General features: G+C 40.2%; 1 protein-coding gene across 4 annotated transcripts; it reads right to left on the minus strand.

Annotated features, from left to right (window-relative positions):
* Positions 1-264: 264 nt before the first annotated feature.
* Positions 265-16,710, minus strand: MYL12B (myosin light chain 12B). Of its 4 annotated transcripts, none has more exons than XM_017963904.4 (5): positions 16,610-16,710; positions 7,982-8,060; positions 5,687-5,885; positions 1,104-1,265; positions 265-759 (listed from the first exon to the last, which is right to left on the minus strand). In XM_017963904.4, the coding sequence occupies exons 3-5, from the start codon at positions 5,868-5,870 to the stop codon at positions 587-589; spliced, it is 519 nt and encodes a 172-aa protein (XP_017819393.1). In that variant the 5' UTR covers positions 5,871-5,885; positions 7,982-8,060; positions 16,610-16,710; the 3' UTR covers positions 265-586. The 4 variants fall into 4 exon arrangements, with proteins under 4 accessions (XP_017819393.1, XP_078203964.1, XP_002757131.1 ...); XM_078347838.1 differs by lacking the exon at positions 16,610-16,710 and adding an exon at positions 16,089-16,301; XM_002757085.6 differs by lacking the exon at positions 7,982-8,060.
* Between the last annotated feature and the right edge of the window lie 86 nt (positions 16,711-16,796).

Raw genomic sequence — 16,796 nt, forward strand, 5'->3', positions numbered from 1 at the left:
ATGTTTTCCCAGATATATTCTATATTTATCATTTGTTTAAACATCTGACTAGAAGCATGACAAAAACAAAGGCATAACTAGGTTTTACTGCATAATAATGTTAAAGGGTACTTAAAAATCCTGAAGAACAGTCTCATATATGTGAAAAATCAATTTTACCATAAAACCTGAATCATATGAAGTGAAAACCTGAAAAAAGGACTACCCCCACCTACCAATCATTTGTTTAACTTGCCATTACATTGCATTTGAGTCAGCATAATCTTTATTTCAAAATAGCATTTTTATTATATAAAAATGTAAAAATCCAGCAAAACCAGAAATACGAATATATTTTCCTGGGCTTTCACATTTGTTGATTTTTATTCGCGATCTCTTTTTCAATACAATTTACACCCTCATCCCCATTTCCAGTCTGATTATACAAGTGCTAAGTGGCAGAAAGGTCTGGAATAAATACATCACAAAAAAGAGGCAAAGCTGTGAAACTAAGTTGCATGCAACAGGTTCTATGAGGGTGGGGAAAGTATCTGAGAAATAAAACAGAGTAAGACAATGTAATTGGAAGGTTTTAGCTAAAGTTCTTTCAGTCATCTTTGTCTTTTGCTCCATGTTTCAGGATGCGTGTGAACTCGATGTAATTGAAGTTCCCCTTTTTGTCAATAGGCGCTTCTCTGTACAGCTCATCCACTTCCTCATCCGTAAACCGATCCCCCATGGTTGTCAGCAGCTCTCTCAGGTAATCTTCCTGAATGGTGCCTGGAAGGCAACAGAAGGAAGAAAGCAATCATGAATACTTCCTGGCACTTTAATAATTCATTTCTAAAGCTAGTCAATCTTATAAACGATCTCAGAATATCCGTATCTATAAAAAAATAAGTGAATTAAGGCTACATGAACTATATCATTACATTTTCTGATTGTTTTTAGAGTTCTGTATTAATATTAGATCAAATATTTAAAAGCTCAGAAATAGATCATATGCTTACAAAATTAATCTTAAGCAAGTATTTTCTAGAGGTAAAAAAAGAAAACCCTTTCTATTTCAGAGAAGTACTTAATATAGTCTGGAATGAGGCTGGGCATAAACAAACAGCACTCACCTGTTGCTTCTTCATCAAAGCAAGCAAAAGCATTTCTGATGACATCTTCAGGATCTGTGCCATTTAACTTCTCACCAAACATGGTGAGGAACATGGTGAAATTGATGGGGCCTGGAGCCTCATTCATCATGGCATCAAGGTATGCATCAGTGGGATTCTTCCCTGTAAGAATTCACATTTTAACATTTAAAGACAAAAACACTAATTTCAATTAAGTTATTTCACTATTATTATGCTCCCCAACATATTTTTTAAATTTACATCATTTGAAATTAATTTTTCAATTAATTTTAAGAACATTTTTAAGAGATTATTTTTGACAACATAAAAAATAATATAAAAATGTACTCCAGGGTTACAGTGAAGGTTATTTATTCATTTATGTGAACTTTCTATTATTTTTCATTAAAAACAAAACAAAAACCTGACACCAGGCAGTGTCATATTATTACATTTTAATTTTTTTTGAACTACAGGCATGTGCCACCACACCCAGCTAATTTTTGTACAGACTGGGCTTCACTATGTTGCCCAGGCTGGTCTTGAACTCCTGAGCTCAAGTGAGCCACCTGCCTTGGTCTCCCAAAGTGCTGGGATTATAGGCGTGCATCACTGAGCCTGGCCTATACCCTGAATGCTGATAACATCAAGGGTCCATCAGGGGAGTCAGTTCAATACCAGTCATTCAAAACAATCTAAATATTCATATTTCCAATTGTGATACAGATATGCCAATGAGTTGGTATGCTTCAAAGTTGTATTTGTAAGTTGGCCATTTAAGTTTAAACTATTAGCATGGTTTTGAATTGGGAGCATCTTTGAACAGTAGTAGATATCTTCAAATGCTGTTTATGTGTATACGCAGCATTTGAAGGTATCTGATATCACTGAACTGTGGTCTTGTTTGGTATTATTTGTAATGGGCAATCTTAATCTCCACTTCAAGTACGCACATTTCTTTTAGTGCAGTGGGGAGGGAACTCCCTTGATCTTTCCGTAAGAGTGGAAGAAATCTCTCTGGAATGGCCAGACATGGTGGGAGTGTTTTTGAGGCCCCATGGTGTGGGGAAAGCAGCACTGAACCAAGGGTCTGAAATACTGGGTTTGAATACCAGTTCTACCACTGGTTGGGTGATACAGGAGGAAGTGGGAGAACTGGCATTCAAACCCAGTATTCCAGAGCCTTTGTTCAGTGCTGCCCTATTTAGAATTTACTTCTTTTTTTAAAAAAGTCTAAGATTGACTGGTTAAAGTTCGTATCTCAAAGGCATCTTCCAACATTGTTTGTATGATTTTATATGAAAAGAACATCTATTCGTCAGATATTCATATCTAAGGAAGCATCTCAAAATTATACCCAACTAAGTCAAAGCTAGAATGACAATCAAAGCTACACTTACGGTTCATATGTAAGTTTTAATCCTGGGAATTTGGGTGACATTTAAACATCATGTTGGCATCTATTTGACTGCATTGCAAACCTACCTGATTGTACCTACTGAATGTTCCAGTATCAAAATTAGCCCAAAATTAAACTCAATATTCACTAAATAAGTGAAAGTAGCTAAAAAGATCTACTTTCCTACCTCCAAATTTACCCCAACTCACTTGCAGCATTTTTGGGGGGGAAGAAAAACTATAACTGAAAGATGTGAAGAGAATTCTAGGGTACAAAAAGTCACAGGGATGTAAAATGAATTGGTTTAGGCAAAGCACTTATGGACCTGCACAAGACATCCAATGTGATCTGCTGATTTGAAAGGTAAATACGCATCTTTTTAAAATTCATATTTATTTAAATTGTTATGGGTACACAGTAGGTGTATATATTTGTGGGGTATATGAGATACTTTGATACAAGTATATAATGCATAATAGTCACATTGAGGTAAACGGCATGGCCATCCCTTCAAGCACTTATCATTTCTTTGTTACCAACATTCCAATTATACTGAGTTATTTTAAAATGTACAATAATTGTTGTTGACTGCAGTCACCTTGTTGTTCTATCAAACAGAACATTTTATTCATTCTATCTAACTACACTTTGTATCCATTAACCATTCCCACTCTTCTCCTCGCCTTCCCAGTCTCTGATAACCATCCTTCTACTTTCCATCTCCATGAGTTCAATTATTTTAACTTTTAGCTCCCACAAATGTGTAAGAACATGTGAAGCTTGTCTTTCTGTGCCTGGCTTATAATGTCTTCCAGTTCCATCCATGTTGTTGCAATGACAGGATCTCATTTTTTATGGCCAAACAGTATTCTGTTGTACATAGCACCACGTTTTAAAAATCTGTTCATCTGGTGATGTACACTTCTGGTGCTTTCAAATCTTGGCTACTGTGAATAGTGCTGCAATAAACATGGGAGTTCAGGTATCTCTTCAATAATACAACTAATATCCTTTCTTTTGGGTATATACCTAGCAGTGGGATTGCTGGATTATATGGGAACTCTATTTTTCATGATCTGAGGAACCTCCATACTGTCCTCCACAGTGGCTGTACTTATTTACATTCCTACCAATAGTGTATGAAGGTTCCCCTGGAAGGTAAATACATACGTTAAAGCAAACTAAATATGGCCTGAGATAGACTCTGTACTTCTACATTTGAGTCTTTGTGGATGAACTGTAACGTAGCTTAATAGTCAGACAAGACTGAAAACCTAACTTAGGAGTATGAGTCTGTAACAACTGCCAAGTCTTGGCCAATTCCAGTGGTCATACTTCCACCATTCCTACACTGCTGAGTGTTCAAACTGTGTTCAAATAAGGCATATGCAGAGCTGTAATCAATCCAGCCATTCCATACCTCACTTCTAATTTCTGTACGTCATTTCCCTTTTTGTTATCTATAAATCTTCTACTCCATGGCTGCACTGGAGTCTGTGAATCTGCTGTGATTCTGGTGGCTACCTGACTTGCATATTGTTCACTGCTCAATTAAACTCGCTTAAATTTAATTTGGCTGAAGTTGTTCTTTTAACACATATCTTTAAAGGCGTGGGTTTCTGCAAAACAGAAGGCCTCAAAGATAACCTCTGACTCTACCACCACTTGTCCATTCAACCAAACGGTTATTGATCATCTCTCAGGTTACAGACTTGAGAGTTCAATCTTTGGAAGGCAGCTAAGTTCCTCAATTTTCCTCAGTGGCCTTCTTCAGTACTGACTTGCCCAAGAATACACTCAGACATTCTGGATGTAAAAAACACTAGGTTATAATCTAACTGCAAGTCAACAAATCAGATTAAAATGATTCTCCTCTCACCCTGGATAAACAAAAGTTGCAAAATGTTAATGATTAGAGAATATAGCTAAAGATGTATAAGAGTTCACTACAGTGTTCTTTCCATTTTTTCTAGGCTTGGAATTTTTCAAAATCATATGTTGGATAGGAATAAGTACACACCTAAACTTTGCTAGTCATTTTGTGGGCATGAAAAGAAAAAAAAAAAGACCCCCGCTCTTTCTTTGCCTTTTTAGCCAATCAGTAGAATAGAGTGCAAAGCCTCACTGCAGGCCATCCCTGACCCACTCCCAGCCTGCCTCACCCCCACCACTTTGGTCTATCAAGGTCTCCTTTGCCTGCAGTTCCTTTGACTCCCACCTGTAAAATAACTGCTGCCCCTGGGCGGAACATGAAGGACATTTCCTCCTGTCCTTCATTTTAAGATCAAAAGAAACCACAAATTCATACAAGGAATATTAACACCCAAATACCAACAGTAACAAACGACTGTTTGTGTTTGCTTTAAATCCTGCATCTTTACATTTCCTTTAATTACTAAAAAAAAAAAAAAAAAAAAAAAATCACACGCCAGGCACCGTGGTTCATGCCTATAATCCCAGCACTTTGGGAGGCAGAGGCAGGCGGATCATGAGGTCAGGAGTTCGAGACCAGCCTGCCCAATATTGTGAAACCCCCGTCTCTATTAAAAATACCAGAAAAAAAAAAATAGCTGGGTGTGGTGGCACACACCTGTAGTCCCAGTTACTCAGGAGGCTGAGGCAGGAGAATCTCTTGAACCCAGAAGCAGAGGTTGCAGTGAGCTGAGACTGCACCACTGCACTCCAGCCTGGGCAACAGAGTGAGCGAGGCTCCATCTCAAAAAAAAACACAAACAAAACAAAATTATATAAAATATTGTGAAAGTCTTCTTCCCTGTGTTTCCTCTTCTAGTCGCACTGCCCCTCCTCCCCAGAGATAACCATTATTACTTACTGTCACTTCTTGTTTATAACCTGTACTCAACCTTTATTAAGTATTAGCTACACTTGTTTGAAATTCTGGTATTTTGCTGCCTAGCCATACCCTGGCTTTCCATCTAGAGACCTAAAATATTTAGCTAACAGGACCGTCAGCCTACCTGGGCACAGCATCTGCCAGGTCCCCAACCTTGTAAGCTTATCCCTATATGACTGGCCAAGCCCCAAAATGGCACCTCCCACACCCAGAAATTTCTCCAGAGGCCTTTTGAGATAAGGAGAGAAATATTTGTATATCACACAAAAAAATGATTCACAGACAAATTATTATATTTGGGAAAATGCAAATAAAGAATATAAAGTCTACCTAGAGAAGCGAGCATATCATGCAAATCTTCCTTGTCGATGAAACCGTCTCTGTTCTGATCAATCATGTTGAAGGCCTCTTTGAACTCCTGAATCTGTGACTGGTCAAACATAGCAAACACGTTGGATGTTGCGCGCTGAGGGCGCTTCTTGGTGGTCTTGGTCTTTGCCTTTTTGCTCGACATGGTGGTGGTTTAATTCTGGAGTTGAAAAAAGCACAAAAATATAAAACAAAAAAGAATGCAAAAAACATAAAGCAAAAACAGAATACTTTAGGTGTTAAGTTAGTAGTTAAAAATATCAATATGGAATTATTACTTCAATTGCATGGGAATAGTACACACCTAAACTTTATTTTCAATGTGACAATTAAATAACTGAGTAAGAAAAAAAGCAGTTTTTCAAACATGAAAGAACAGAATTAGCCAGGCGCCAGTGGGTTGCCTACAACCCAACACCTTGGGAGGCCAAGGTGGGAGGATCACTTGAGACTAGGAGTTCAAGACTTGCCTGGGCAACACAGTGAGATCCCCATCTCTAAAAAATAAAGAAACAGAATAGAAATTATTGATGTACTTTCTCCTAAATTGCAGCGGACTAATTTTTATGAAGTGAGAATTTAAAATATCTAACAATAGCTAGTGTCTATGGAGTACTTACTCTAGCAGGTACTTCATGAAGGCATAGGGTTTCCCCAAAGAGAAAGTCTCCAAAGTTGATCTCTTACTCTGACAAAGACTGTCCCCACTTAACCCTCACAATAGTTGCCTATGGTAGATACTCTTATTATTTCCATTTTACTACCAGCATAACATAACCTCTCTGAGCCTCAGATTTTCTATCAGTAAAACATAATACCTACTTCAATGCAAGGTAAGAACTAAATGAGGTAACATATGTAAACAGACTAGTCATGTTCAAAAAGCTCTCATCTTTAAAAATATCAAACTTACCCTTTCATCTTTTGGCTCTTCTAGCTATCCCTCCATTTCCCCTTTCCCTTGACAAAATTTTCAGAATTCCAGTCTAATACTGAACTCTCTCCATTTCCCCCCGTTTTTTATTTTAGAGATGGGGATTCTCACTATATTGCCCAGTCTGGTCTTGAACTCTGGGGCTTGAGAGATCCTCCCAAACTGCTGGGAATATAGACATGAGCCACCGTGTGCAGCCCCTCTTCTCTTCTTCCCAAGCACTCCTTGATTCTCTGCAATATGGCTTTGGTGGTAGCCTCCAACACTTGAAAGCCACCGATAATTTAAATATCAAGCAGAACAGACACTTGTTATTTCTTTTTTTTTAATTTGCAGTTTTAAGTAATAAATAAAACACAAAAATACCATCAGCTCTGGAGTTAGGAAGTCCTGAGTCCAAATCTCAGCTCTACCATTACTAGCTAAATATCACCTCTGAAAACCTACACATCTGTAACCCTAACAGCTTTCAGTGAGTTCTGTGAGTGTTAGCAACTAATCAAACCCAAGGGTGGTCTCAGGACATCCAAACTTGAAACTGCTGTCAAAAATGATGGTCTTGTAGACTGTTCCATAACTTCCTGCAATGTGAAAACAAATGACTAGACATGCCAATGGCCGAGCAGGGGGATTTGGGACCTGCGTCTCTAGGACTTCCAGTATTGGGATTTTTATACATTTATTGTCTACTTCTATTTCTTCAAGCTAAAGAGCATCCCACAGAGTGTTCTGAAGTTTGACTTAGTGGTGTTGTAGTTTGGAAGTACACCAGCCTTACAGTCCTTGCTCTAACATGCCAACCCCTTATCCTCCCCACATACAAGTCCTAAATAAAGGTTAACTTTCTTCTCTTCCCTGTAACTTAGTTTGTTATTTGCCCTTAGTTATGTTGAAGATTAAATCAGAGACAGAATGTAGTCCACTAACAAGGCATTTGATTATGTTCTCATTCTTCAAATACCAAAACTTAGATTAAGGTTCATTCTCATGCTAAAAATTTTGACTCAATTTCTTGAAGATTAATCAAGTAAGTCCGAAGGCAAAAATTATTAGTTCTTTCCTTCAGCAAGTCATTTTTGTAATCGAGTTATTTAGAAAAAGTTCCCAAAGAGTTAAATATTTATTTTAAAAAAATTATCAACTTGGTGTGGTAGCTCACGCCTGCAATCTCAACATGCTGGGAGGCTGAGTCTGGAAGACTGCTTGAGCCCAGGAGTTTGAGACAGGCCTGAGCAACAATGTGAGATCTTGTCTCTACAAAAAAAAAAAAAAAAAAAATTAACTAGGTGTGGTGGCACATGCCTGTGGTCCCAGCTACTTACTCAGGAGGTTGGGGTGGGAGGATCACTTGAGTCTGGGAGGTCAAGGACAGTAAACCGTGATGGTGCCCCTAACCTAAGCCTGGGTGACAAAAAGAGACCCTGTCTCAAAAAATCATATCAAATCAAATAAAAATCAGTTAATTGTATCATGCTACTTCTACAACTAACCCAAAAGTATACTATATTTAAACATGTTTGAAGTTTAGTCCAAGTTCTCCAAGAAGGTGATACCAAGATGGGATTAAACATCCAAGGATTTTATTAGGGGAAATGCCTGTGAGAAAGAATAGGGAGTTAGCCTGATAAGGATAGAAGAGCTATCACCATCTGATGGTGACCCCCAAGAGAAGGAAACAGAAAAGGCAAGTTGATGGAAGAGACCAAAAAACAATTCACTAACTGGTCCCAATCAAATACATTAGAGCAGCTATAGGCCCAATGTCGTAATACTGTATTTTAAATTTTTGTTCATACTTCATTTAAAAACTGGCATATTAGTATATGTATATGGTACCTATAAAAACTATACATACAATATCAGCTGAAAAGCGAAGCAAAGTTTTATCAAAATAATCCATCTGAAGGGAACTGTGGCCCCCAAAGAAATCACCATCCTCTCTCCTTCCCTTCTGAAATAAGTATCTTGGCTTTCTCTACCTTCTCACTTCCCACTCACTTTTCAACCCACCACAGTCTGGCTTTCTGTTCCTTACTGCAACTACTTTAATTGCCAAGTCTGGTCTAAATCTTGAATCAGTCTACTGTATGACACTATTTTATCCCTCTTTTCTTTGGAGACTCAGCCCTGTTAGCCTGGTGCCCCATAACAGCAGAAATGAACTGTCCAGGTGGAAAGGGTCCCATCCTTGAAGAACTTACGCTCTAAAGAGGAAGACTGCTAAGTATTATATTGGAAAGACTGATTATAAAATTGTGTATTTGACTTACTCTAGCTCAGTTCTCCTATTTCTAAGACTTCCTCCTCCATTTTCTTCTTAGATGTTTACCTCCACTTAAATATTCTTGTTTCCCAGTATTCTGGCAGCACATGGTTTTAAGTTCTTTTCAGTCTTCATTCCTTGGATGATCTTATCAACTTTCACTGTTCTGACAAACCAAACCTACACCCCCTAAATCTGAACCTCCAGGCCTGACCTTTCCTTGGAGCCTGAGACTCAAATATCTAAATGCCTGTGAAAGGCACCCATCTGGATATCTCACAGACATTCATAATCAACATGCTGAAAACTCAATTATCTCCCCACTCCTGAACTTTCCCATCATCTACCCACAAGCCAGAAACCTAGCAGTCAACTTCCCAAATCCCTCTCCCTGATGATTGAGAAATATTTCTCAGAGTTGCTCATCTTCTTCATTCCTCTGCCACCACCCTAAACTGGATCCTTATTACCTCTTGTGTAAAATATTTCTATGGCCTCCTCCCTAGTCCCCTTGCCTTTTGGCTCTCTCAAAACTACCCTTAGTTTTCTAGCCACGGTTGTCTAAAATATAAATATGACCACCTCATCATTCCACTTTTCAAAATCTTCTTTGGCTCTCCACTTCCTAAAGGATAAAGTACCAAGTTCCTACGCATGGCACATGAGTCTTCCTTTCCCCACTCTAGGATGACCTTTCCAGCCTCCTCTCTAGCCATTCTCTGCTTTGTACTTTTCCTTCAGCAACACCAAACTGCAAATGTCCCCAAGGCACCATGACATTTCTTATCTTGTCTATCTTTGTTCTTGCTATTTTTCCAGCCCCAATCGCCCTGATCTACTTGTCTGCCTTAAGAACAAAGAGAAAATTAAAGGTCTACTCAACTTACAGCTACTATCATTTATTAAGTGACTCATGTGCTAGAAACATTATATGCATTAAATGAAACATGCCCATCTGCCACATGAAGAAACTGAAGGTCAACGATAATAAACAACTTGCCCAAAATCACCTAGTGGCCGAGCTAGGGTTCAAACCCCATTTGTTACAGGTTGTTCACCCTGTATATTTTCTACTTCCTTCTAAATACTCTTCTAATTATTTTGAGTTTGACACAAAATTTTTAAAAACTTTCAATTCTACCGATATAATTCAACACTGATTTCTGAACAGTTACATTCCTCTAAATTCAAATCCTAGACAAGTTGAGTTTTCAAATAAAGCCAAACTATACAAGAGAAATCAATGTACAGAATAGAATCGCAGCAAGTAAATGACATGTGAATGGCAATCCCTGGAATTGTGCAGTGTAGTAGCCAAGGTTGGGTTTAGTCAGGTGGCAGCTATCAGTCATAGCTTTCATTTGAAACTTTGATCTAGGACTGTCAAATTTATTAACGTTTAACTTAAAAGCATTAAAAAAACAAAAATAAACAAACAAACAAAAAATCCAACCCTTAAAGTATAGACAAAAAATAGCAATACAGAACACAGCACAAAATGAATGTAATAACCCTCAACAGCAGTAAAAACACTTCTTCCTTCCTCTGCAACACTGTTACTCTGATATTGCTATAAACTTCTAATATAAAGTGAACTAAAGGACAGAATTAGTACTTAGAGGTTACATCAAAGGCAGGCATGTAAGAATTGATACAGCAGTTCCTCCTTATGTGAGGGGGATACATTCCAAGACCCCCAGTGGATACCTGAAACCAGGGATAGTACCCAACCCACATAGCCAGCCCTCCATATCCACAGGTTCCACACTCACAGATTCAACTGAGAATCAATTGTTTATTTGAAAAAATACAACAATAAAAATACAGTGTAACAACTATTTACATGGCATTTGCATTATATATTATAAGCAATCTAGAGATGATTTAAAGTATTCAGGAGGATATGTGTAGGTTTTATGCAAATAATATGCCATTTTATATGAAGGACTTGAGCATGTGCAGATTCTGGTATCTGCAGGAAGGTCCTGGAACCAACCCTCTGCAGATGCAGATGAATGACTCTATATAGTGTTTTTTTTCTTATATATACATATCTATGATAAAGTTTAATTTATAAATTAAGCACAGTTAGATTAACAATAATAACAAAATAGAACATACTGTAACAAAAATTATGTGGATGAGGTCTCTCTCTGAAAAGATCTCATTGTACTGTACTCACTTATTTTCTGACTCAGTTGACCACAGGTAACTGAAACCCAGAAAGCAAAACCATGGACCACAGAAAGAAGCATAATATAGGACTACTGTATTATGTATTATAGGTGGCTGTGATATCAACATACTTGGTTGATAATAAAAATGTATGCAAAGTCACCTGCAGTACTGATATGCAAAGAGAAACATAGACATCATCATCATCAATAAGTAGAAATTGTCTATGAACTTCAGCTTTATCGAAAGCTTGGGGAAGATGCTCACAGAGCACATTCCGTCAGCTACCTATGACTTCCTCAACATTGCTTTGAGGCTTCAAGTCAGCTAGAGCAAGTAAATATGGCTCCTAAAGCAGTTATATCTTCTGGTTTCAATCTTGGCTGCAAAAAGTGATGCCTGTAGCCTCAAGGTAATGGACTATCTGGGGGTAAAGCCGAGGCAACTGTATTTTCAAAAATGCACCAGGTGATTTCAATGCACCCTGAAGGTTGAGAACCACTTAGAGTATTAAGTTAACCACTCAGATCACACTAGCTGTTTATGCATCTAGTTCCCCTTAGTTTTTCAATGTCATCATTATGGTTTAACCGAGATGCTGGATGACAAAACTAATTCCAGATGAATGACAGAACTAATTACAGTTCTGTTATTCACAAGTTGTATGACTGCTGGTCACTTTGGCTTTCCCAGGCCTCATTTTTCCTCACCCATAAAATAAGAGATCAGAAGTCATAACTTGGCAGCTACTAAACTACATGTAGTCTACACAGAGGTTCATTTAGTAATCCCCAGGCATGACCTTTAAAATGCCTCTTTTAAAAATTGAATTAGTTTGCCAACATTTAAAAAACTAAACATTTTACATAACCTAAATTTCGGATATTTTAAACAACTGTACAATAAGGAATCACCTGACCAGCATCCTGGAAATTCCTGCAGGTAATAATTGCTTGTTCAACAAGCAGTCCCCTCTACTCCCTACATTTCCTTATCCCAGCAGCTATTAGTTTATCTGCCTGGCCCCTCAGAACACTTAAACTTGCTCCTCTGGTCATGGTGGTAGCCAGGTTCCAAGAAAGCCCTCTACAATTCTCATGCCCTTGTGCAGTCCTCTCCAAAATGAAAAGTGTTGACCTGTGTAACCAATAAGATATTGTGAAATGAGGGTGTTTGGCTTTGTCATAATAGACCTTTCAGCTTTTGCCCTGCTGTCTTGGATCACTCAATTGGCAGAAGCCAGGTCATGAAGACACTCCCACAGCCCTACGGAGACATCCATGTGGCAGGGAACTGAGGATTCCAGCAAACAGCCAGCACCAACTTGTCAGCTATGTGTCTGACATTCGGGAGGCTGATCTTCCTTCAGACAACTGCAGCCCCTGGATGCAACCTCATGAGAGACCCTGTGCCAGAACCACCCACCTAAGCTGCTCTGGCTCTGACCCTCAAAAATTGTTTATTGTTTCTAAGGTGCTAAGTTTTGGAGTAATTTGTTGTACACCAATAGAAAACTAATAAAATCACTGTTTCCATGACCTCTTTAATGTTAAAATAGGGCAATGCCTTTATTTCAGAATTACAGCCACAGTCCAAGTTTCAAGGGACCACAATCAACTTTGCATAGCACCGGGAAGTTTCTATTTCTGAGCAGAAAAGTTTAACTCCTTCTATTCAGTTGCCATCCAAGTTCTGTAGGTTCTTTTTACTGAACGAGTCACCCTTCCTCAATCAACATTCCCATCATCACCATCCTGTTCTTCTGGCTGAATTTCTCCGGCTCTGACCAGCAAAACACTTCCTGATTTGCTAGTTATTCTCACTTTCCAATTGGAGTCTCAGAGCTCTGTCCTTTTTTGTAAGTACTGACTGAAAAACTGGTAGCATAAAGGTGCCACTCAAAAATGAGATAATTGGGAAGGGCAGGGAGGAGCTGATTTTGTGAGTAAAGGATGATAAACAGCTCAAATTTTAGCTAGGCCACAGTAGAATGCTAGAAGAGAGGGCAGGACTCTGGGGGGGGGTCTTGTTTAGCAATGCTGATTTGTGAGCAGAGGCACAAGGTAATGCCCTCAGAGTAGATGAATTCACATAGAAAAGCAGAGAGTAGTTCCTGGGCTAACCTAAGGTCATTTTTACTCCACCTCATCTTCACCAAGGTCTATTAGAATCTTCAAAATTTCTCATGGATTCCCATGGTTATTACTGTAGTCAAGATGAATGTCCTAACTGGAAGACTCAAATGACTGGATACACAAGCGACAGTCTGAAAACAGCAGTCATAAACAGAATTTATTATATATCAAGTTAAAATACTTTATAGAATTAACCTCATATACTTAATGACATATCATTGTTTTTATGCTGCCTATTTAGGCAAAAAAGATAGTTCCATAAATTATACGTATTTTTTTAGGGAGCCAAACCCAATTTTTTCAACTTTTCTTAACATCAGGGAAGCATTTCCCCTAGTACTCTGTAAGTATTTTACCACTTACCCCAAACATATTATAACACTGACATTTCTTTCTCTATTATAGGTTTTATGATCATTCCAGTTGGCTGCGAACTTTCTATTCTCTGAGCTCCCATATCATTTTGTTTTACTGCAGTGAAATTTATATACATTCAAATGTACAAACCTTAATTAATTATTTATTTATTTTTTGAGACAGAGTCTCACTGTCACCCAGGATGGAGTGCAGTGTGTGATCTCAGCTCAGTGCAACCTCCACCACTGGGGTCAAGTAGCTAGGCGTGTGCCACCACATCCAGATACTTTTTCTATTTTTAATAGAGACAACGTTTCACCATGTTGGCCAGGCTGGTCTTGAACTCCTGGCCTCACGATCCACCCACCTCGACCTCCCAAAGTGCCATGATTATAGGTGTGAGCCACCATACCTGGCCTCTTAATAAGCTTTTATAATGTGTATACCCATGTAACCATCATCCCAGTTAAGTTACAAATGTTAACATTGTTCCAGAAAATTCTCTCCAAGTTAACCACCATCTTCCATGGGCAACCACTGTTCAGATTTCTATCACCATAGCTTAGTTTTGTCTTTGAACTTTTTATAAATGGAATTATACAGTACATATCCATACATATGCCTGTCTTCTTTCACTCAATACAATGTTTTGAAGTTCACCTCTCATACTGGGTTTACGGTACAATCATAGCTCACTGTACTCTTGGACTCAAGTGATCATGCTGCCTTAGCCTCTTGAGCTACTGGGACTACAGGCATAAGCCACCACACTTGGCTACTTTGCAAGAAGGGGGTAGGGGGCTACAGTTGGGGTCTTGCTATGTTGCCCAGGTTGGCCTAGCTTCAAATGACCCTACCACTTTTGCCTCCCAAAGCATTGAAACCACCGTGCCTGGCCATATTGCCTTTTGCCTTTCCACCTTGGACTGCAGAACTTAGTAGTGTGCCTTGCACACGACAGGTGGTCCAAGAGTCCTAGTTAAGCAAATATGTGTATATATATATGGTTCCTTCCTGTCACAAACAAAATTACACATATATGTTCATTACAAGGTAGGTCCCAGATCTGAATTCCAATATGAGGCTTTTCTCAATGGTCTACCTATGGTTTCAGTCTCTTCCCCAAGAGATCCCTAAGGAAACTCAGCAGCTAACCCCAGCTCCATACTTGGAAGAAGCAGTACTAACCAGGGACAATAACTGAGTGCTTATGATGTACCAGGCACTGATTTAAGCATCCCGTTTGTGTTAACACATTTAGTCCTCACAACAATTTATAATATACTGTTATCAGCCTCTTCTCTCGGAGGAGAAAATCAGGGTAAAGAGAATAAACAACTTGCCACACAGCTAGAAAATGGCAGAACTCAGAACCAGGATCTGTACTCAAGAAATCTAGCTCCAGAGCTTGAACCACTGGCCCCTAATATGCTGCATAGAGGCAGCTGAAATTCCCTACCATGAAAATGTGAATAGATGGGAGTAACAAGCAATGACACCCCAAAGCTAATGTGTGGAATGAGGAAGGAAGACCCCAAAGATGCTGGCAAAAACGGTATGATAAACTCATCCCCAGATACCTGGAGCCTTTGAATCTTGGGAGAAGGGGAAAACTAGCCCCATGTTGGGGCCCCTGTTCTCTTTCCTAACCGTAGCAACCCTCCTCTGGGGATCTGTCCTTCGGAAGTTGCAGTTCATCTTGTACAAGCTTAGTCTCATCAAAGCATAAACAAACATCGAATCAACCATCATAAAAGTTGTTTCACTCGTGGGGCCAGAACAAAGTCTAGAATCATTACAGAAGCTGGCCAAGAAAAAAAAAAAGGCGTTTCACTCAACAGAGCTTTCACAAGGCAAAAGCTGTGCTCTTAGTTATAAAGTTCAGGAGAGTTCACCACCTTGGGCAAATTACCTCACCTCTCTGGGTTTCATTTTCCTCAGTTATAAAATGCAAGGCCTTCACAAGGTAATCTATAAGGTCCTACTGAATTCTAAATGCTATGATTCTTCTCTTACCAAAAGACCATTCCAAACCCATCTTAAACTAAACATCCAAGCGAACCCTCTAAACATCCCTTTCTTATTACTCTCTTAGTGAAGACTCCAAAATTACTCTCTATGGCTTCTTATCTAATCTTTTCTTTCTCCTACGTTTTCAAGATATCCATAAGAAGGTCCCACTTACCTATCTACCCTTATTTCCAACTATTAGTCATTACAGTTCTGTTCCATACCCGCTGGTCTTCCCACGGTCTGCTTTTCACAGGACACAATTCCCAGCTTTTGAGTTTTGCTCTTATTACCACCTCCCACACATCCAGCCGGAAACGCTAAGTTCCTCCTAGGGCTGAATTCAAGGCCTTCAGTGAGGTCACGATTCTTTTCCAAGTAACCTTTCCCGATTTCTGTTAATTGTCCTCTTCAATCAACACGAATGAACTAAACCTTTATAAGATGCAAGGCACATTGAGAGAATTACAACTCGATGTAAATTATTACATTTCAGCCTTTATCAACCACACACTCGGGTGCCGGATTGTTAATGGTTTCCTTGGAGGCTTCACCTTCGGCAAGACCGTGCACTAAGAGGCTCCTGCACCCTCCAAAGCATCTAGGACAGTGTGGGGCACAGGGCAGGTGCTCCACACGAATACGCCCTGTCGGCTCTAATCCACCGCCAGGGTCCGCCACGGCCTGGGGAGCGCAGGCCTTGGCTGCGGGGCTGCCCGGCGGTCCAGGGCCCAGGTGACTATGAGGTCACCCAGGTGGCGCAGGGCCGGCCACCTCTCCAGCAGGGCGTCTCCCCAACCCGGCTCCATCGCCTGCAGCCTCCCGGCCCCTGGACGTCGCGGGCCAGGGCCTCGCCGCCTACCCTCCTCCCTCCACCTCCGGCCCCGCGCCCCCTCCTCAGCCAGCCTGACAGGTCCCGCCGCTGCCCGGCCGCAGGCGCGCGACCGGAAGGACGCGGGGACACGGAGGCGGCCCAAGGGGTCCCGCGAGCGGGGTCGAGTGCCACTCACCCGGCGCCAAACACCAGAACCAAGGCCGCCCTGCGCGAGACGACGAGCTACAGCGAAAAGCACAGGGCTGTGGCCGGACAGTGGCGGCGCCGGCACTTCCTGCCTGGAGGGGCGGAGCAGAAGGCGCACCGGAAGGCGCGGCGGGACCAACTGGAACGGGGGTGAGCCGGCTCTTCGCGCCCGGGCT

The sequence above is a fragment of the Callithrix jacchus genome, chromosome 13 (genome assembly GCF_049354715.1).
Source record: "Callithrix jacchus isolate 240 chromosome 13, calJac240_pri, whole genome shotgun sequence".
Classification (NCBI taxonomy): domain Eukaryota; kingdom Metazoa; phylum Chordata; class Mammalia; order Primates; family Cebidae; genus Callithrix; species Callithrix jacchus.